This window comes from Macaca fascicularis, chromosome 6 (genome assembly GCF_037993035.2).
Source record: "Macaca fascicularis isolate 582-1 chromosome 6, T2T-MFA8v1.1".
In the NCBI taxonomy this organism is placed as follows: domain Eukaryota; kingdom Metazoa; phylum Chordata; class Mammalia; order Primates; family Cercopithecidae; genus Macaca; species Macaca fascicularis.
The window spans coordinates 60,899,275-60,921,171 of NC_088380.1; the positions used below are offsets into that span (position 1 = coordinate 60,899,275).

Here is a 21,897-nt window from a genome sequence, read left to right on the forward strand (position 1 = left end):
TTTCACCATCTTGACCAGGCTGGTCTTGAACTCCTGACTTTGTGATCCACCCACCTCGGCCTCCCAAAGTGCTGGGATTACAGGAGTGAGCCACCGCACCCAGCCAGATCAAACAGATTTTTATCAACTCTCACTTACTTTAACTTCTCGGTACATTTGACTTCACTGACCACTTCCTCCTTATTGAAATTATCCCATGTCTTCTGAGAAACTATAATAATCCTGGTTCTCTACCGGCCAGGTTCCCTCAATCACTCATTTATTAATGAATCATTTGCAACTCATGTCAAGGCCCTGGTGTGCAATCTTAATCATGGCGATTTTTTTAAATAAATGATTTACTTTCTAGTAAACAAAGTTAAATGTATACAAGTCTAACTGAGCATTGCCTGAAAGAGGCTGAGTTAATGAATAAAATAGAATTATGTTAATTTAGCACATAAGGCTGGGCATGATGGCTTACACCTATAATCCCAGCACTTCGGGATGTTGAGGCAGGAGGGTTGCTTGAACCCAGGAGTTTGAGACACAAGCCTGCGCAACTCAGAGAGATCGTATCTCTTAAAAAAAAAAAATGTAATTAGCCAGTTGTGGTGGTGCACACCTGTGGTCCCAGCTCCTCAGGTGGCTGAAGCAGGAGGATCACTTAAGCCCAGGAGGTCGAGGCTGCAGTGAGCTCTGATCACACCACTGCACTCCAAGCCTGGGTGACAGAGAAAGACTCTGTCAATCAATTAATCAAAACATACATATATAAAACCACTGCCCTAAGCAGTGTTTGTTTTCAGTGATACTGTAGAGATGAATAACAGTGCGTTTAAACAATCAGTTCTTTTTAAAGCAGTCTGTACTCATCTATTAATTTACTTGCCATTTTATTAAATGTAAAGATAACTTTCTCACAGGTTATGTTGAGAGAGTAAAGAATAGGCCGGGCACAGTGGCTCACACCTGTAATCCCAGCACTTTGGGAGGCTGAGGCGGGTGGATCATGAGGTCAGGAGCTCAAGACCATCCTGGCCAACATAGTGAAACCCCATCTTTACTAAAAATACAAAAATCAGCTGGATGTGGTGGCAGGCGCCTGTAATCCCAGCCACTTGGGAGGCTGAAGCAAGAGAATCGCTTGAACCCAGGAGTCAGAGTTTGCAGTGAGCCAAGATTGCGCCACTGCACTCCAGCCCAGGCAACACAGCGAGACTCTGTCTCAAAATAAAGAAAGAAAAGAAAAAAAATAGCAAAGAATTCCAAGTTAATGAAATATAATTCATGAGTTTTTGCTAACTAAGCATTTTGTCAAGCCCTGTATAGGCCGTGCACATCAACACAGCGCCCAGCAATCAGTGGCCTGCTCTACTGCAGCCCTCCAGGCTAGAGCAAATTCCTGTAGTTCTGTTTGCATGGCATCCTTTTTACTGAGACCAAAAAAAAGGGCAGAATTGAAAGACAAGTCTATTTCTAGCACTGTTTATTTGAATATTTGAATCCTGTCTGAAATTGGCTATTTGCAACTAAAGTCCTACTAAAAATGTCATATTTAATTGCTTAGCAATCACTCAGAAACATATATACTTTTTTAAAAAAGACCCTACTTCCTCCTTAATGGAAGAATTATAGACTTGGCTTTCTTTTAGCAGTAAAAATTCAGTGTAAAAAATTGTCTAGATTAAAAGAATACCTGATTTCTTAAAACTTCCCCGTATTTCGGGAGAGTCACCAACATTACTGTGTAATTACTCTATAGTTCCTTCATACAGTTTCATTCATGCTGGGCTCCATGCCAGGCGGTGAGGACACGAAGATGAACAAGATATCATCTCTGCTTTCAAGGAGCTCACAGTCTTATAAAACAAGTATCTGTATAGCAAAGGTTTTCTTTTATTAATTATGCACCACAAATTACAAGTTAACTTTCAGTGCTAATAAAGTATTATGATCATTCTTAAGACATTTCTAAATTAAGAAGTTTTTCTTTTTTTAAAATAAACTCCAAAAACAGACATGATATACATGCTGTCATCTTTGGCCTATCTCCTGGATACAACTATATATATTTTTTAATTTAAAAAAAAAAAATCTGTGTGTGTGTGTGTGTTTGAGAGAGGATCTCACTCTGTTGCCCAAGCTGGAATGCCGTGGTGCAATCATGGTTCACTGCAGCCTCAACTTCCTGAGCTCAAGGGATCCTCCTGCTTCAGCCTTTTGAGTAGCTGGGACTACAGGCTCCTGCCCACCGTGCCTGGCCTTTTTTTTTGAAGCGGGGGTGAGTGGGGGGGTGGATATAGGCAGCGGTCTTGCTATGCTACCCAGGTTGGTCTCATACTTTGGGGCTCAAGTGAGCCTCCTGACTTGGCCTCCCAAATGCTGGGATTAAAAGCATAAGCCACCACATCCAGCATATTTTCTGGATTTTTGTTGTTTTTTTTTTCCAGACGGAGTCTCATCGTGTCACCCAGGCTGGAGTACAATGGTGCAATCTCGGCTTACTGCAACCTCCGCCTCCTAGGTTCAAGTGATTCTCCTGCCTCAGCCTCCTGAGTAGCTGGGATTACAGGTGTGTGTCACCACACCCAGCTAATTTTTGTATTTTTAGTAGAGGTGGGGTTTCGCCAGGTTGACCAGGCTGGTCTCGCACTCCTGACCTCAGGTGATCTGCCCGCCTCGCCTCCCAAAGTGCTAGCATTACAGGCGTGAGTCACTGCACCCAGCCTTCTGCTTATAAAGCAGAAGATTTATAAGAGATTATAAAAATCATGTAGTCCAGTCAATAGTCTTATCCCTAGACACATTCTTTAAGCATTTCTACCTGAAATACTGGAAAACAACAGTTACTATTTTAGTTTAAGACTCAGTCTTGCATTCAGTACCAGTAAAAATTCTTTCATATTCACTACTAATCATATATAGAACTACAGCTTTTCTCTCCTGTGTATATTATCTAAAAATTATTTAAAGTAAGCATGCATTATATAAAGTTTTAACATCACTTAGCAATTTTTCTTTTCTAGAACTCAGTACAGAGGGAGAGTCAAAAACAGTAGGTACATACACACAGATACAATAAATTATAAAATGATATCCTATGTATAAAGTATGCTAGAATCATATTGCTATAACATTCAACTATTGATCACAAGATTATTAAAACAATAACAAATTAGAGTTCTAACAATCACAGTGACATGGAAAAGATTAGCATAAAATCTATACATATCCAGCAAGGTTCTTTTCATTTTTTTTTTTCTGTTTTTTTTTAAGATGGGATGTTGAAGTGTTGTCTGGGCTGGAGTATAATGGCTATTCACAGATGTGATCACCACATACTATAGTCTTCAACTGGGAGACTCAAGCAATCCTCCAGCCTCAGCCTCTTGAGTAGCTGGGACTACAGGCATGTCACCGTGCCTGGCTCTTATAATTACACACTGTTATTTTTTGACTCCACTTAAAATAGCTGAGATTATCTTGATCAAATAAACCATCAATTAAAGGTTAAAAAAGCACACATTGTTTTTGGAGGGTTATACATTTAAGCATTAAAAGAATAACAGAAAATTAAGCCAAGGCCCAATAGTTACAAACTTGGAAAAGTGGATTTAACTTACAACGATAATACTGAATGGAATGATTATTCCACCTAATAACGCATAAGGTATGGTGTCTTCTTTGTAAGGGTACTTGATGGACTCATCATTACAGAATACTCCTCGTTGGAAGGGGGTATGCCTTGAAGTAAGAATTGCAAAAGGCAATCCAGCTAGCAAAAGGGAATAAATGAAAATATCATTAAAAAAGAAATACCAAAACTAATTAATGTCAATAATTATCCCAGAGACTCTGTTTAAAAATGCATTTGCCATGAAAATAAGTGAGAGCACATGTAAAAAAGGAAATGCAGCAATGCATGCAACAGAAGTTGGAAAGATTACAGTTTTAAGATAAAGATGTTTTGTCTACAGCAAACAAAGCATTCAAATCCTCTATTAACCAATTTAATAAAGAATTATCTTTCCTCTGTTTCTGTCCAAACACACTAAACGGATTTTGGGAAAATCTCTTCTCATGTCCTTGTTGTCATTTAATCGCCAGGTTTCTAACACTACTTCAAAACCAATTTTTCATGGGCTTCACTTCCAAAAAGAAAACATTTTAGCATTCCACATTTGGATAGGTCATTGTCACTGGCTAAGCTATCAGAGTATCTAAATAAAACTTTATCCACTCATTTCTGTATTGTCTATAGCAGCCTGAAAGCTGCTATAAAAAGAAGAATCTGAACGTAAAGTTTTTTGTTTTGTTTTTGTTTTTGTTTTTTGAGACAGGGTCTCATTCTGTTACCCAGGCTACAGTGCCATGGCACGATCATAGCTAAGTGCAGCCTCGATCTTCTGGGCTCAAGCTATCCTCCTGCTTCAGCTTCTCGAGCAGCTGGGACCACAGGCACGCACCACCATGCCAAGCTAGTTTTTTGTTTTGTTTTGCTTTAATTTTTTAGTAGAGATGAGGTCCAGCTATGTTGCCCAGGCTGGTCTTGAACTCCTGAGCTCAACTGATCCTATGGCCTCAGCCTCCCAAAGTGCTGGGATTACAAATGTGAGCCATTGCACCCAGCCCTGAGCTTAGTTTCTTAAGATGATGATGGAGTCAAGCACAAAGGCACCTAACAGAGAGCGCTGTTTTTATCATCAGTGTTTTCTGTAAAGATCATGTCTTATACTCACCTCCTAAAATGCCAATTTTTTGCCTAAATGTGAACTTCAAGAATTCAATTATCCTTTACTTCACTGAACTTGACCTACTGATTAATACTACAGCATACTAATTAGTATTGTGTTGTAAGAGATGCAGGTTAGCAGAAACCCTCCACGTGAGATCTGCTTTAAGACTGACCCAGGCCTGAAACGCTCTCTCCCTAAGTGATCCATGTCCCTGCAGTAATACCATAACCACTAAGCTAACACACTCACTGCAGAAGTGTTGCTTCTCTGTGAAGCACCAAGACTTGATGACCGTTTGCAGTTCTCATTAACTCCACTAAGGCCCTAAAGGCTAAATGACAACCAAGCCTCTGCCACTCTGCCTGAGTGTATTTACCACAAATATCAAATCTGTTCAATCTATTATAAGAGCTAAAAAGGAGAAGCACACGAAATCACATTTCTTTCACTCTTAGCTCTTTTATTGATCTTCCCATTTTTCATTCAGACACTGAATACATGAACCAAAGCTTAGTTCTCTGTATTAGTCAATTTGCCAATAGTTGTCACCCCTTTAAAAAGTCTTTACGATGCTACAAGGTTCCCAAAGCTATACTCCTAGTAATGCTATGCCTTAAAAGAAAAAAAAAAAAAAAAAAAACTAAACTAGAGCTGACCTTGCTGACACTTATACTGGCCCTCATATCCCAATTCAGACTATCCTCTGATTCACCAAATAGTTTTCATTCATAGGAATGGGATAAAATGGCCAAGTTTTCAATACATATACCATGGTTACAATATAACTTCAAAATAATTTGCACAAACCTTTTGCACTTATCAGCACTGTGGAGGTTGCCCCATACAGTAACTAAATGCTTAGCCCCCTAATCAATAACCATACTCTAACTCAATGAGCAAATTTATTTTGTACATAAAAATAACCGCTACTTCTTTTTTCTTTTCTTTTTTTTGAGATGGTGTCTTGCTTTGTTGCTCAGGCTGGGGTGCAGTGACAGAATCTCGGCTCACTGCACCCTCCACTTCTAGGACTCAAGCAATTATCCTGCCTTAGCCTCCCAAGTAGCCAGGACTACAGGCACCCGCCACCACGCCAGGCTAATTTTTGTATTTTTAATAGAGAAGGGTTCTGCCATGTTGGCCGGGCTGGTCTCAAACTCTTGACCTCAAGTGATCCACCCAGCTCAGCCTCCCAAAGTGTTGAGATTATAGGCATGAGCCATAGTGTCCAGCCAAAGAACCACTATCTCTATAATCCAATTCAGTCTACACAAAATAATGGAAACTTTTACTGTCTACAAAGCATATTTCTGAATTGGTTGCATTTTCCAATAAACATTTCTTTCTTTTGGAATAGTATATTTAGTATAGAAATTAAATTCATGGACATGGTGGCATGCGCCTGTAGTCCTGGCTACTTGGGAGGCTGAGGCAGGAGAATCACTTGAACCCAGGAGGTGGAGGTTGCAGTGAGCCGAGACTGTGCTACTGCACTCCAACCTGGGTGACACAGCGAGACTCTGTCTAAAAAAAAAAAAAAAAAAAAAAGACAGAAACTAAATTCACATATAATAGGATTAGAGTCCAAAACTCACTAGGCTGTGTGTCCTTATTCTCAGAGAAAACATATAGGCCCAAATACACAGGCCCAAATGTATTTAGAAATGCTATTACCATGTATGTCCATTAATATTAAGGGTTTTTTTCCCCCCAACCACAAAAACCATGTTAGAAATTATTCTTAGATTTAGAAAAAAAGTTTGTGGGTATTTTTCAGGATACTAGGGGAACAAAATAAAACCATATACAAAGGATAATAGCCCATTTAAAAAAATAAAAACATTCATGTGGGCAAATACTAAGTAAACCCACTGTGCAAGGAATTCCGCTAGGTGCTACCAGGAATACAAATTGAATAAGGCACAGTACGTAATTATAGCAGAGAATAAACTGAGGTTCAAAGAACTCTGAGTGTTCAAAAGAAAAGGAGAGTTGGTGATGCCTCTGAGTATGATATTCGATAAGCCAGTGGTTGTGACAGTCTCCATCTCAGCAGAAGGGGTCTAGGACAGAGACAAAGATTTGGGGATATAAAGGGTCTCTAAAGTCACAGAGGTACAAAACACTGTACAGGATGTATATAAAGAGAAAAGAAGTGGAGGGTGAGGCACAGAGCAACAGCAGAGGAAGAAGAGGAGAGGAAGAAGATTCACTAAGGCAGACTTGAGTGGCGTAAGGGCAGGTCAGGAGACAGCGACCTCATCGTGGCCACATTAGAAAGAGAGGGCATTCAGGAGGTGGAGATTGGTCCACAGTGCCCAATATGGCGTCCAATGGGATTTCAATTGCCAGTCTTAGTTAAAGAGGTTTTAATAAGAAAGGGTAACATACAGACTGCAAGTTTTGGTAAGAAAATATGAGAAAATAAGCATGAATCTACCCACACTATTCTGTTGAGAGAATCAAGAAAAGAGGATGCCAACACCAAAGACCTTAGAAATATTTTTAAATTGATAATAAATAATAGCCAATATTTGCCATTCCTCAAATACGCCCATGAGATTTTTTTTTTTTTTTTTTTTTTGAGACAGAGTTTTGCTCTTGTCGCCCAGGCTGGAGTAAAATCGTGTGATCTCGGCTCACTGCAACCTCCACCTTCCAGGTTCAAGCGATTCTCCTGCCTTGGCCTCCAGAGTAGCTGAGATTACAGGTGAGCACCACCATGCCCAGCTAATTTTTTTGTATTACTAGTAGAGATGGGGTTTCACCATGTTGGCCAGGCTAGTCTCAAACTCCTGACCTCAGGTGATCCACCTGCCTCAGTCTCCCAAAGTGCTGGAATTATAGGCGTGAGCCACTATGCCCAGTCAAGATGTACTGAATCAACGCCATTACCCAATGCCATTTCATTTTCACTAACTATCTAAATCTAAACACAGACCCCTGAAAGGGGATGAAGAAAAAGACCAAACCACGGGTTGTTCACTCACCCACTTAAGGCTCAAAAAGAACAGCTCTTTCAGATTCCTGTTCTGGAAATACGGGAATTGTAACAAAAACTGATTAAGTCCAAGGTGGCAAACACCACTAGGCCATGTACAAGGAAGACTGGCTGAAGAAGAAGCTGAGAACAAAGCAGGTCTACAGAGGAGGAAGTAGTGACTAGCCTGGTCCCTGAATGGGTGAAATGGGAAGGTAGCTGTGGTTCCCCAATGCCAAAAGGCCTCAGTGATCTTGCTGCTTGGGGTTATTACAGCACCTTGTATCCTTTTCAACAAAGCCCAATTTTACTTAATCTAGTTAGAAAGAATTTCTACTCTTTGAAACTAAGAGAGACAAAGTAAAAACAATTATAATTTAACCATTCCTCCTACTTTGAGAGCATGTAGGTTATTTTTAATTTTTTGATTACCCTATATGATGCCATAGTTAACATTTCCGAATACAAATTCTTGTTTGCATTTCTAATCTCCTTAAGATATATATGTAAGTGGAATTGAAAGATACAAACATTAAATCCTTGATAAACTATTCCAAAAGGGTTACTGCACACCACCAACTTACTTCACCAGACAGTGTAGAAAAGTGAGCAGAAATGCAAACATTTAAATAGATACTTGATGTTAACTTTGATATTTACTAAAGATTTCAAGGCAAAACTTCGTTTATCAATTCAGTCAAAAACCCTTTTCCTTTTACCTGAAAGATTATATCTCTAAATCCCTTTCATCACTTCTCAAATGACTACCCTCGTCAAACACTGTTTCTCTTATTACTTGAGCTGGCAAAATTCATTTTCACTCTCCCTTTTTTTAAATTGAGGTATAATTTACATACCATAAAATTAATCCAGTCTAAGTATATATATAATTCAATGGTTTTGGTAAATTTATATTGTGATGCAACATCACCACAATCTAGTTTTAGAACATTTTCATTACCCCCCAAATTCCCTTGAGCCTATTTGCATTCAATCCCTGCTCTCACTAACAAACCCAGGCAACCACTCATCTGCTATCTGTCTCTACATAAATTTGCCTTTTCTAGACATTTCATATAAATGGAATTACAAAATATGTAGTATTTTATATGTGGCTTTTATCACTCAGCATAATGTTTTTGAGGTTCATCTGTGTTACAGCATGCATTTTGTTCCTTTTTATTAATGAATATTCAGTTATATGTATATACCACATTTGGTTTATCCACTCACCAGTTAATGGACATTTAGATTGCTTCCAGTTTTGTGGTATTACGACTAATCCTATGAACATTCACATACAGGTATTTTTGTAGATATGTTTTCATTTCTAATGAAAGTGGGTGGGATTGCCAGGTCATATGGTAAATTGATGCTTAACTTTTTAAGAAATTGCTAAACTGTTTTCCAAAGTGGTTGCACCCTTTTACATTCCCACATTCCGCTTTTTGATACATTCACTACTCAGCTCATGACTCAGGTTCTCTGCATAGTAAACTCATACTCAGTTATAAATAAACACAACTTTGTATATTTTAACAGCGAATATTTATAATGGTTCAAGAGAGAGTATGTGATATGGGAACTTATGGCTTCCACAAACCAAATATCACAAGAACACTTCACCATCCTTTATTAGAGACAGGAAAGGACAACATATGAACATAGTCACACCACATCTTCTTTAACTTCCTCTTGCACAAATGCTCAGGATCTTGGAACCAAAATACCAATCCTAACAGTTTTAGTAAGAAATATTGGTGGTGGAGTACCCAGCAAAACTGGGAAACTGGTTCCATGGATATATTGTTCCTTTTTGTTGCTGAACAGTATTCCATTTTACAAATCTAAAACATACCAGATGCCCAGGAGAGAGTGGCATGCAACTTTACAGACCACAGTAGCAAATCACTAAGGGACATACTGCCTCAGGGATAACAGCAGTGGCAACAGTCTGAGAAATCCTGACACACAGATGACAGGCACCTTGGGATTTACTGTGAGATAAGGTACCACCTCAATAGTTTGGAAGAAGAAAAGACCCCATAGGCAGACCAAAAGACCCACGTAATAGAAAGAATTGTGTCCACTTGTGAAATATTTCAGGAAATACATTTTTCTCTTAATGCCTGAACAAGGAGAGAAGAATGTGGATGGAGGCTAGACGCTTGAATAACCCAGACATATAGGCCAGACTGTCAAATAATGGAGTTATTACTATTTTGTTAATAAAATTTCTCATAAGAACTGAGAATCAGTACTTTCCACAATGCGTGGATAGGAAATGCAGCTACACATGAGAATAAGTAAACAAGAAAATAAAACTTGTTTCCAACCTAGGAAACCAATCTCCACAGTATTATATTTCTATAGTTCTAATAGGCATTTCCCCTATATTATAAGATATCTCCAAAGGGGGAAATATAAATAAAAATATATTTTTATATAAATAAATATATATTTATATTTATATAAATATATAAACATATAAATATTAAAATATATTTTTAAATATTAAATATATATTTATATAAATATTTTATATTTATATGGACATATATTTTATATTTATATAAATATATATTATAAAAATATATTTATATTTTCCCCTTGGGTGCTATCTTATATATATCACATATATATATGTATAGTATACGCACATACACACACACATCTCTCCAGTCGGGATACGCATTCAATATAAGTCTCCTTCCCCCCTCACTCCCCAAAAAACTGTTTTAATGAGGTAAGAGATGACTTGGAAATATGGTCAGTTTCCACAGAGTTAAGCTGAATTTTCATGGTAGTAGTCATTATGAAACATAAACAACAATCTTATTCTATTTCACATTTTGCAGTTTTTCATAAAATTTTCTACCTCAATTTATTAAACACCTATTATGTGCCACTAAGGTTACAATCGTGAGCAATACAGACCATCCCTACTCTAGTGAAGATTATTATCTTACTGCCTATAGAGGTGAAAATAAGAAATGGCAGCACAGCACCTATGTTTCCATGAAAACAAGGGAGAAATGACAAACAAATGTGAGCAACAGACTGTTTGGATACCAGCTTCCTGCACCAGTACAGGAAAAGGACAGCAAGAAAGATGTGCCATGCCATAAAACTTAACCAACTCCAATCTCCTCTGCCATGCAGGGTAAAATTCTAAAGCCACTTTGCCATAAGAACACTTTACTTATATATTACTTTATACCTTATAAAAATAAACATATTAACCCATTCATTCTTTCTTCCTCAAGACTATCAATTTCTTATTACCATTTAAGTAAGCTATTCAAAATAATAAAAATTATACCTCGGTTACCTGCTTTGTGGGCAGGCTCTCTAAAAAAACATTATTTTTTCAAATAATGTACCAAAAACAAAGAACTTCAGAAAATCCACATATCTATAGTAAATAATCTCCCTCATCTTCCAAAACATTATCAAATTCCAAACTTTACAAATATGGTATTCCACAACAATTCAACCCAAAAAATATATCCTGTGTTATTTCCCCTCAGGTGTTAATAAAGGGAGTAAAAGTGATTTTTTAAAATTAACTTAGGAGCAATTAGACTACCAAAAATAATAAAAAATATTTCTTAATATTTCTTAAAAAGTCATATTTTATCCTTTAAAATTGTGGATATTGTCCATATATTATTACACTAGCAATATTTATAGTAAAAATCTGAGTAATCAACGCCAGAAAAATACACATGCTTAATGGTATACAAAAGCTAGACATTTTTTGTTATGCTAACACACAAACAACATCAGTTGAAAAGGATAATTCAAAGTACATTATTAGAGGCTAGGTGCAGCGGCTCATGCCTGTATTCCCAGCACTTTGGGGAGGCCGAAGTGGGCGGATCACATGAGGCCAGGAGATCAAGACCAGCCTGGCCAACACAGTGAAACCCCATCTCTACCAAAAATACAAAAATTAGCCAGGCATGGTGGCACGTGCCTGTAATCCCAGCTAAGGCACAAGAATTGCTTAAACCCAGGAGGCAGAGGTTGCAGTGAGCCAAGAATGTACCACTGCACTCCAGCCTGGGTGACAAAGGGAGACTCTGTCTCAAAAAAAAAAAAAAAAACATTATTAGAAATTTTGGGTTGACAGGCTATTTCCATTTCTGTACTTTTTACACTTAGAATGACTTTGCAAAAATCCCAAACCAAAAACTGTAACAATCCACATCCTAAAGGAATTTTAATAGACCAATACTTGGTCTATTAAATGGAGACATAATAGGATTTAAATAATGCATATTTCTGAATTAACCTAGGACAAAGGTTTTTTGCATATTAAGATATGTTTACATAGATGTCTTTCTACCATGAGCTACTAACTCACTATGCAATGCACACTTAAGATAAAGTTCATCTTTAATAGTGACAAAGGCTCTTCAGTTGACCAAACACCAGCTGTGAACCCTCTTCTCAACTAGGCCTCAACCTTGGCCTTTCATGTCAGCCTGTCCTTGTGTGGTATGCAAGGACAGGACAGGCACAGTCTTAGCAAAAGTCCTGCTAAGTCAGCTTAGCAAGAAGCCCCTTATCCTTGATATCTGAACACCCTTGATACATGATTAAATTCCTCATCCCCCACCTTTGATATATAAATCTTTGGCCTGCCTTAACAAGAATCTCCTACCCTTGATGTCTCCTCTTCATGATTTTCCATCCACTGATTCCCCTCACCCATAAATCCCCCCTTCTCCTTGTTGTAGTCAGAGTTGAGTTCTCCACCCCAGGTGCAATAGTCTTGAGTAAAGTTTTCCTTAACCATTTTAACAAGTATCAGAATAAATTTATTCAATAATAGAAACCCATATTAGATGGAAAGTCTCCAACTCCTAAGTAAACTTGGGTTGGCAGATTGAAAGGAAAAAATGAAAACTTTTTAAAAAATCTTAAATTGTATCAAACCAACACCTGAGTGCTTTAAACACTTTCAAGGTACCAAGGCTACAGAGTAAAAAGTACAGAGACTGGAGTCTATAACAAAGAATCTGGCCTTTGTCCCTGGGAGAGAGACTCTAAAACCTTAGAATTTCCCGAGTAATAGGGGTGTCTTTGTTATTCTTAAGCCCCTTGGTTCACACTTGGGTTTAGGCTAATGAATGACTCAGGATGGGAGCTGGTCACACTAACTATGTGATTAGAGGGACAGGGCTTTAAACCAACTCAACCTCCAAGGAGGTGAGGGGAACTAGAGATCAAGTTCAACTGGTTGGCCAATGATTCAATCAATCATGACTACATAATAAAACTCTAATAAAAACAATGGACACTGAAGGTTGCAGGAGCTGCCTGGTTGGTGAACACATCAATGTGCCAGGAAAGTGACACATCTTGATGCCACTGGGAGAGGACAGAAAAGCTCTACATTCAGGCTGTCCCCCACCCTGAGACCTTGACTGTGTATCTTAATTTGGCTCACTCTGATTCCTTATAATAAAACTATAATCATAAGTAAAATGATTTCCTGAGTTCTATGAGTTGCTTTAGCCAATTACCGAACCTGACAGGGTCACAGGAACCTCCAGAGTTACAACCTGGGGAACTTCAAATTTGCACCTGAAAACTACAGTGAGAGCAGTCTTACTGGGGACAATGACCTTAAATCCGTGGAGTCTCATGTTAACTCCAGGCAGTTAATGTCAGAATTGAATTATAGCATGCTGCAACACGCAAGACAAACTTTCCACATTCAAGGAGTTACATTTGTTTGTGTAGGTACACTCAGGTTCATAGACAACCAATCACTTCCAAAAAGACTAGTCAGCTACATAAGCTGCTGAGACACAGGACAAGGAGTGAAGTTTGATTTACTGCAAATTCTCAAAATACAGTTATTTTTATCTTTTTTTTTTCTTTTGGCACTTTCTTAGAAACAGACAAAATCCACACACATAACAGATAAGCTTCCACAATACTATGTAAAAATGGGTATATAGTTAAGGCACTTAAACTTCAGGTATATGAAAATGAAAACAGAAAAATTTCTAATGGGTTTTTAAAAAATAAAAATAGGCTTCCTTATTTGAAAAAACAATGTTCAAGGGAGGGGAAAAAACAGAAAATATAAGAGATAAAATGAAAATATCTCGGTCTTGGTGAGGTGCCGCCATTTCATCCGTCCTCAGTCTCTGCGCCTTTCACGGAGCTTCCAGCAGCGCTATGTTGGGCCACAGCATCCGGAGGTTCACAACCTCTGTGGTCCGTAGGAGCCACTATGAGGAGGGCCCTGGGAAGAATTTGCCATTTTCAGTGGAAAACAAGTGGGCGTTACTAGTTAAGATGTGTTTGTACTTTGGATCTGCATTTGCTGCACCCTTCCTTATAGTAAGACACCAACTGCTTAAATCATAAGGATGTTTCAGTTCATCCATTTAACAGATACGAAGAGCATTTTAAGAGATACAGCCTCTGGAAATGGATCAAACTCTAACTCATGGCATACTACATATGTTTGTCAATAAACTTATGACATGAAAAAAAAAAAGAAAATATATCATATACTAATAATCCCACTATTCAGAGGGAACCATTACTATTCTTCTCCCTTTACTCTCAATTATTACAAAAATCTTTCCATGTCAATATTATCAAAAATTATGAAATGAATATAATATTTCATCACTAGAATAAATCATAAAATAGTCCCCTATAGCTAAATTATTTCCAATTTTCTTCTATAAAAAGTACTGTAATCAACTGTCTTGTAACTCATTCTCTACATGAAACTTACTTCCAGGATAACTTCCTTCCGGTATAATTTATAGGTCCAACAATACACTCTTTCTAATGCCAATTTATACCCCTGCCAGATTTGTGTATGAGAACACCTGTTTTCTATGCTTGATAAGCTGGGAAAGTTCTTACCTTTGCTACTGTGACAGGCCAAACTGTGTTCTCAGTGCTGCTTTAATATGAACTTAAGACTAAGTCTTAAGAAAAGTTAAATGTTAAAGCATTTATTTCTATTTCTTGACAATTTTCTTCTACTGACAGCTTTCTAGTCATGCCCTTCCCCCATTTTTCTTTGAGGCAGTCATCTGTTTTTCACTAAGTTATAAAATATATAAAGTGGCTGGATGCGGTGGCTCACACCTGTAATCTCAGCACTTTGGGAGGCCGAGGTGGGTGGATTGCTTGAGGTCAGGAGTTCAAGACCAGCCTGGCCAACATGGTGAAACCCCATCTCTACTAAAAATACAAAAAATCAGCCAGTTATAGTGGCATGGGCCTGTAGTCCCAGCTACTCGGAAGGCTGAGGTAGGAGAAGCACTTGAACCCGGGAGGCGGAGGTTGCAGTGAGCTGAGATCACACCACTACACTCCAGTCTGGGCAAGAGTGAGACTCCATCTCAAAAAATGTAATACAATAAAATAAAATATACAAAGTGATTAAGCCTTGGTCGGGTGCGGTGGCTCACACCTGTAATCCCAACACTTTGGGAGGCCGAGGTGGGCAGATCATGAGGTCAGGAGTTCAAGACCAGCCTGACTAACATGGTGAAACCCCATCTCTATTAAAAATACAAACATTAGCCGGGCGTTGGTGGCATGCGCCTGTAATCCCAGCTACTCAGGAGGCTGAGGCAGGAGAATCGCTTGAACTCGGGAGGTGGAGGTTGCAGCGTGCCGAAATCGCACCATTGCACTCCAGCTTGGGCAACAGAGCGAGACTCCGCCTGAAAAAAAAAGTGATTAAGCCCTTTTCACAAACATCCATGTACATTTCCAGTTTTAGGTCACCATGAATAATACAATCACTCTTTAGAAAGAGTTTTATAAGTTGGTCACAAGCATTGGCTATACTGTTATTTTAGGCTAAATATTTTTGCTAAAAGGTTATGTCATACAGTAATCATGACTTAAGAAAAGCAACTACTTACAGTCGGTACTCAAGTCAATTTAAAATAGCCTATTAAACATAGGCAAGTTTTGTATCCTGAAACTATAAATTTTTAAATTTAGACAAACTATATTATTCATTGCAACATATGGATTTAATACTAACTTTATTGTTACTAACATTACTCTGAAAGTTTGCAAACAAAAAGTCTTACCTTTTTCTAGAAACATAAGAATTTATAAAAATATATAACAAATTACCAAGGGAGAAGGTAGAACTACACAAGGCCAAAAATGATGGGGAAAAAAAAAAAGTCTGGTGTCGAATCTAATATGGATCATTAAAATCCAAAAACAACAACAAAAAAAAATGTACAAGCCAAATAATGCAGAAATCTATAGTTTTCTGAATGTAGCACCTTTTTGGATAGCTAAAGAAGAAACAGTAGAGAATATATTTTTTAAAAAGATTATGAACCCCGCATTGTAAAAATAAATCACTGCTTTAAAATACAGATTTTCTATCACCCGAAATCTTATTTCTGATCAAATTATAAGGCATATTATATTAAAGTTACATTAAGCATAAATAATTCATTTTATAGAAAATAAGTTATTTTCTATATATAACAACAGATGTTATACACAAACTGTTAAAACAAACAAATCTACCCCAAGAATTTGCAAGAATCCCTTCCTGCACATTCAAGCACATTTAAGGCCCAGAAACTGGCCAAATACTACTTCTTTAATTAAAAATAAATTGGCATTAGGCCAGGAGTGGTGGCTTATGCCTGTAATCCCAGTACTTTGGGAGGTCAAGGCTGGCGGATCACCTGAGGTCAGAAGTTCAAGACCAGCCTGACCAATATGGTGAAACCCTGCCTCTATTAAACATACAAAACATTGGCCAGGTGCGCTGGCTCACACCTGTAATTCCAGCACTTTGGGAGGCCGAGGTGGGCGGATCACGAGGGCAGGAGATCGAGACCATCCTGGCTAACACGGTGAAACCCCGTCTCTACTAAAAATGCAAAAAATTAGCCGGGCATGGCGGCGGGCGCCTGTAGTCCCAGCTACTTGGGAGGCTGAGGCAGGAGAATGGTGTGAACCCGGGAGGGGGAGCTTGCAGTGAACCAAGATCGTGCCACTGCACTCCAGCCTGGGCAACTGAGCGAGATTCCGTCTCAAAAAAAAAAAAAAAAACAAAAAATTATCTGAGCATGGTGGTACATGCCTGTAGTTCCAGCTACTCAGGAACCTGAGGCAGGAGAATTGCTTGAACCAAGGAGGGGAAGGTTGCAGTTGCAGTGAGCCAAGATCATGCCACTGCACTCCAGCCTGGGCAACAGGACAAGACTCCATCTCAAAACAAACAAATAAATAAATCATTGGCATTAAAATATTTTTCCAGGTCAATTCTAACAGCAAACTCACAGGAATTAATACCCAAGAACTCAAAGATTGATACTCTTTTTCCACTCCTTAAATAAAAAAATTTAGCCTTATTGCTATTTAAGCTGTTTGATATTATACTATAACTAAAAAAAAAAAAAAAAAAAAAAATTTGTTATAAAGATAAGTAAAAAAACAAAGCACAAAACTAAATCTGTGGTGTGCTCACAATGACATAAAAACTGTCAAACTAGGTTGGGTGTGGTGGCCCACGCCTGTAATCCCAGCACTTTGGGATTACAAAGCAGGTGGATCACCTGAGGTCAGGAGTTTGAGACCAGCCTGGCCAACATGGTAAAACACCGTCTCTACTAAAACTACAAAAATTAGCCAGGTGTGGTGGTGCATGCCTGTAGTCCCAGCTACTTGGGAGGTCGAGGTAGGAGAATTGCTTGAACCTGGGAGGTGGAGGTTGCACTGAGTCGAGATTGTGCCACTGCACTCCAGCCCGGACAACAGAGCAAGACTCCATCTCAAAAAAAATAAAAATAAAAAACAAACAGCAGCAGCAACAACAAAAAAAAAAACTGTCAAACTAAAGGAAACATCAAAATGCCACCAGTAGTTGTCTTCAGGTAGTAGAACTAAGGGCTATTTATTTTCTCTTTCTACTTTATAATCATTTTTTTTAATTAATAAAAGATTATGGGCCAGGTGCATGTTGCCAGGTGGCCAACACAGTGAAACCCCATCTCTACTAAAAATACAAAAATTAGCTGGGCGTGGTGACAAGCACCTGTAATTCCAGCTACTTGAGAGGCTAAGGCAGGAGAATCGCTTGAACCCGAGCTGAAGCAGGGTAGATTGCTTGAGGTCAGGAGTTCAAGACCAGCCTGGCCAATATGGTGAAACCCCATCTCTACTAAAAAATACAAAAATTAGCTGGGCATGGCGGCACATGCCTATAGTCCCAGCTTCTCAGGAGAGTTAGGCAGGAGAATCACCTGAACCTGGGAGGCAGAGATTGCAGTGAGCCAATATTACACCACTGCACTCCAGCCTGGGCGACAAGAGCAAAACTCCATCTCAAAAAAATATATATATTATTATTACAATTAATTTATTCACTCTCAAGCAATTATCTCCTCAAATACAGGGGCAAGTTTTTTTTAAAAAAAAGAAACTTTATCTGGCAATAGTTGCTCAAAATCATGGCTACCACAACTACTTAGTACTTCATATAGTACAGTAACACCGTCTATTGTCATCCAAGTGGCAGTACTTCCCTGCACACAGTTTCTCCTAAGCTGAATGGCTAAAATTTAAGTAACCAGTTATGGTGGGATTTATTTTTTAGAAAAAGAAGTATCTCCTTAAACTAAATCCTAGATTTTATGCTAGATTTTTCTATCATTTTACTCCCATAAAAGTAGCTATAATCAAATTAGAATTATAAGAATATATTAATACTTGTATCTCTTAGAACGTAATAAAATACTGGACCCCTTCACCTTCAAAATACTGAGCTAATGGCCATTAGAAAAATATCTACTAGACAAAAAGACAAAATGAACTCAGATACATAAACTGGAAAAACAAACAACTAGGTTATTATTCTTACCCAATTTGGGAGCAAAATAGAGAGAGAAAAGCCAGCCAGTCCTACAGCAGAACAAGGTTGCTGAGTTTACTGAGACACTAAATTTTTGTAAGTCATATGTCTAGGACAGCCAAGTAACAAGACAGGTGGCCAGAGGAGAAATATGGTGTGATATGCTTCACTGCCAAGATACTCAAGGAGGTAAATCTTCACCTTGCTCCTTCCCTTCTATTTCCAAGTCACATAAAATCACAATGGCAAGACTTAGGAATGAGAGCCAAGGGTAAAGAAAGTAGGCATAATATCCCAAGTGGCAATCTTAACCTAGTTTGTGAATCTTAACTTAGAATGACAGTTTTTAATTACTTAAAACAGTGAAACCCAGTATTATCCTACAAACTGATGAACTATCTGAAGGACAGTACAAAGTAAGAAATGGTGACTTCTTTTTTTTTTTTTTTTGAGACAGAGTTTCGCTCTTATTGCCCAGGCTAGAGTTCAATGGCGTGATCTCTGCTCACTGCAATTTCCACCTCCCGGGTTCAAGCAATTCTCCTGCCTCAGCCTCCTGAGTAGCTAGGGTTACAGGCATGCGCCACCACGCCCAGCTAATTCTGTATTTTTAGTAGAGAAGGGGTTTCTCCATGTTGGTCAGGCTGGTCTTGAACTGCTGACCTCAGGTGATCCGTCCGCCTTGGCCTCCCAAAGTGCTGGGATTACAGGCGTGAGCCACCACACCCAGCCAGTAGTGACATATCTTAATGTATTCTAATAATTTTATTCTGCATATATTTGTGATCTTTCTGCTGAGTTTGTTTTCTCAAATTTAATATGCAAACATTTTCATTTTTCATGGCCTCAATTTCCACTTAACAGTATGATAAAGCAAGCATAATCTTAGTTTCAGCTCTGCCATACAATAGCTTACTTGGCTTTAACAAGTGTCTGGACCTAAGTTTCTTCATTTGTTTACTGAGAGGAGTTGGTCCAAATGACTCAAAAAGACTCTCCTATTCAAAAATAATCACTGTATCATTCTTACAGAATGACATCAAGTTGTTCTGGGTAACATCCACTTTTAACTGGAGAAACACTGCCTCTGGACTAAAACAGTAGGTATATTCCTCAAGCAATCATTCACCATATTAACACTGGTGAAGACTGTACTGTGGATTTACCCCCGCCCCAACTCCATACTTCATCCAACCTCCAGCACAACAAACCCATCACTACCTACTTATTAATTTACTTACAGAGGAAATGGGCAAGCCAACCCCTACTAGGATGAGGACAGTGGATGTGACGGTACTGTCATGGTACGGATAGTTGATGCTGTTGTCTTTACAGAAAAAGCCTCTCTGAAATGGATATATTTGGCCCAATTTTAGAACAGCCATAGGCATGGAAGCTGTTGGGGAAGGGAAAAAAAGACACACATGATTAAATTCAATTCACTTCATTAGGAAGTAAAGTCTACTGAATGGGATGCAAATTCTAGCCATATTTTACCCTCTCTGGAGATGGATCTCCATTATACCCAAGGGCAAAGATTAAGAAAATCATGCAGCATCATTTGCTTGTCCATATCAGCCCCACCTTTTTCCAAGTATAAATACTATTACTTGCATTGACCTCCAATTTTAGAAATAACCAATAAAAAAGACTTATACAAGGAGAGCAAAATTGGCCCATGGAAAAATAAAGCTGAGAAAACAGGAAGGTTTTCCATTTTGCATTCTGTAGTTAATTCGTTTTTAATTGAATTGCTTTATATTGAACTGTGTTTAAGAAAAAAGGCAAAATTCCATAAATAAATTCAGTAATTAATATCATAACAGCCAAATATCATCCAGGAGAAGAAACACGTAGAACTTTGCTTCATATTAGAATTTTTAAATTTTTTTCTACATTAGAATTTAAACTAATAGGGTTAGAAAACAATAGAAACCAAGCCAAGTACGGTGGCTCATGCCTGTAATCCCAGCACTTTGGGAGGCCAAGGCTGGCAGATCACTTGACATGAAGAGTTCAAGATGAGCCTGGCCAATATGGTGAAGCCCCGTTTCTACTAAAAACACAAAAATTAGCCAGGCGTGGTGGTGCACGCCTGTAGTCCCAGCTACTGGGCAGACTGAAGCAGGAGAATCACTTGAACCCAGGGAGCAGAGGTCACAGTGAGTCGAGATTGCACCACTGCACTGCAGCCTGGTCGACAGAGCAAGACTCCATCTCAAGAAAAAAAAAAAAAAAAGAAAGAGAGAGAGAAAGAAAATGATAGGAACCATAAGTATATATTCAGTAATAAAAATAGAAAGAAAAAGCCTTTTGTTTTCCAAAGACAAACACACACCTGGTTTTATTAGCCCTGGCAAGGCTCCAAAACCACTTTTAACAAGTTATACCGAAATAATTTTCAGTTGAAATTTTGCACCTAAATAAAATGACCCTGAAAGATCAAAGTTAAATAACTTAAATTACTGGCTTCTTAAGATGTTCAAGGCCGTGCGTGGTGGCTCAAGCCTGTAATCCCAGCACTTGGGAGGCCGAGATGGGCGGATCACGAGGTCAGGAGATCGCAGACCATCCTGGCTAACACGGTGAAACCCCGTCTCTACTAAAAAATACAAAAAACTAGCCGGGCGAGGTGGCGGGCACCTGTAGTCCCAGCTACTCAGGAGGCTGAGGCAGAAGAATGGTGTAAATCTGGGAGGCGGAGTTTGCAGTGAGCCGAGATCCGGCCACTGCACTCCAGCCTGGGCAACAGAGCTAGACTCCGTCTCAAAAAAACAAACAAAAAAAAAGATGTTCAAATTTACCATGCTTTTAGGCTTTGTTTTATACAATTCAAACATTCAAGCATCTACTCACTCACTGTATGCGCAATACTAAGCCATACTTAGGGAAGACAAATTTGTATAAAACAAATACTAAATTCAAGAACCTAAATTGTATATGCAGAAAAAGAATGTATACCCAGTAAATTGTTTAAAAGGAAATCCCAAGGCAGATTTTTTGGGGAAAATGATGAAACTGTTCTGTATCTTGATTGAGATAGTAATTCCACAACTCTTTTATTACATGTAAAGTTAAGAAGAAATACCATAAAAGGCAGAAATATGCCATAAAAATACGAATATAATTACTAAAATGGCATAGAAGGACCTATAGGAATTCAGAGCTCAACATAAACTGGAGGAGTTAGAAAACACTATTAAAGAAGAGGCAACTGAGTTGAACTTGAAATGACAGGTAAAACACAGGCAATAGGGAGGAGCACGGGGAGACCATTTAGTGGTAGAGGAAGGCAGGGAAGCATGAGAATTGCA

At 38.5% G+C, this 21,897-nt stretch overlaps 2 protein-coding genes across 10 annotated transcripts in view; one reads left to right on the plus strand and one right to left on the minus strand.

Annotated features, from left to right (window-relative positions):
* The window catches only part of PLPP1 (phospholipid phosphatase 1), a 103,337-nt gene that overhangs the window by 42,862 nt on the left and 38,578 nt on the right, over positions 1-21,897 (minus strand). For 3 of the 9 annotated variants that reach the window (XM_005556903.4, XM_065546268.1, XM_065546271.2), the window contains exon 2: positions 19,825-19,979. The exons of 2 other annotated variants lie outside the window; for them this stretch is intronic. In XM_005556903.4, the coding sequence (XP_005556960.1) occupies positions 19,825-19,979 (155 nt within the window). Of the gene's footprint in view, positions 1-3,605; positions 3,758-19,824; positions 19,980-21,897 lie in introns of all 9 variants that reach the window. 4 more of the 9 variants (XM_073993452.1, XM_073993450.1, XM_005556904.4 and 1 more) reach the window with 2 other exon arrangements.
* Positions 13,894-14,226, plus strand: LOC123573956 (cytochrome c oxidase subunit 7C, mitochondrial-like). The gene has a single exon (XM_045393717.2). It carries the CDS (start codon positions 13,897-13,899, stop codon positions 14,086-14,088), a length of 192 nt encoding a protein of 63 aa, XP_045249652.1. The 5' UTR covers positions 13,894-13,896; the 3' UTR covers positions 14,089-14,226.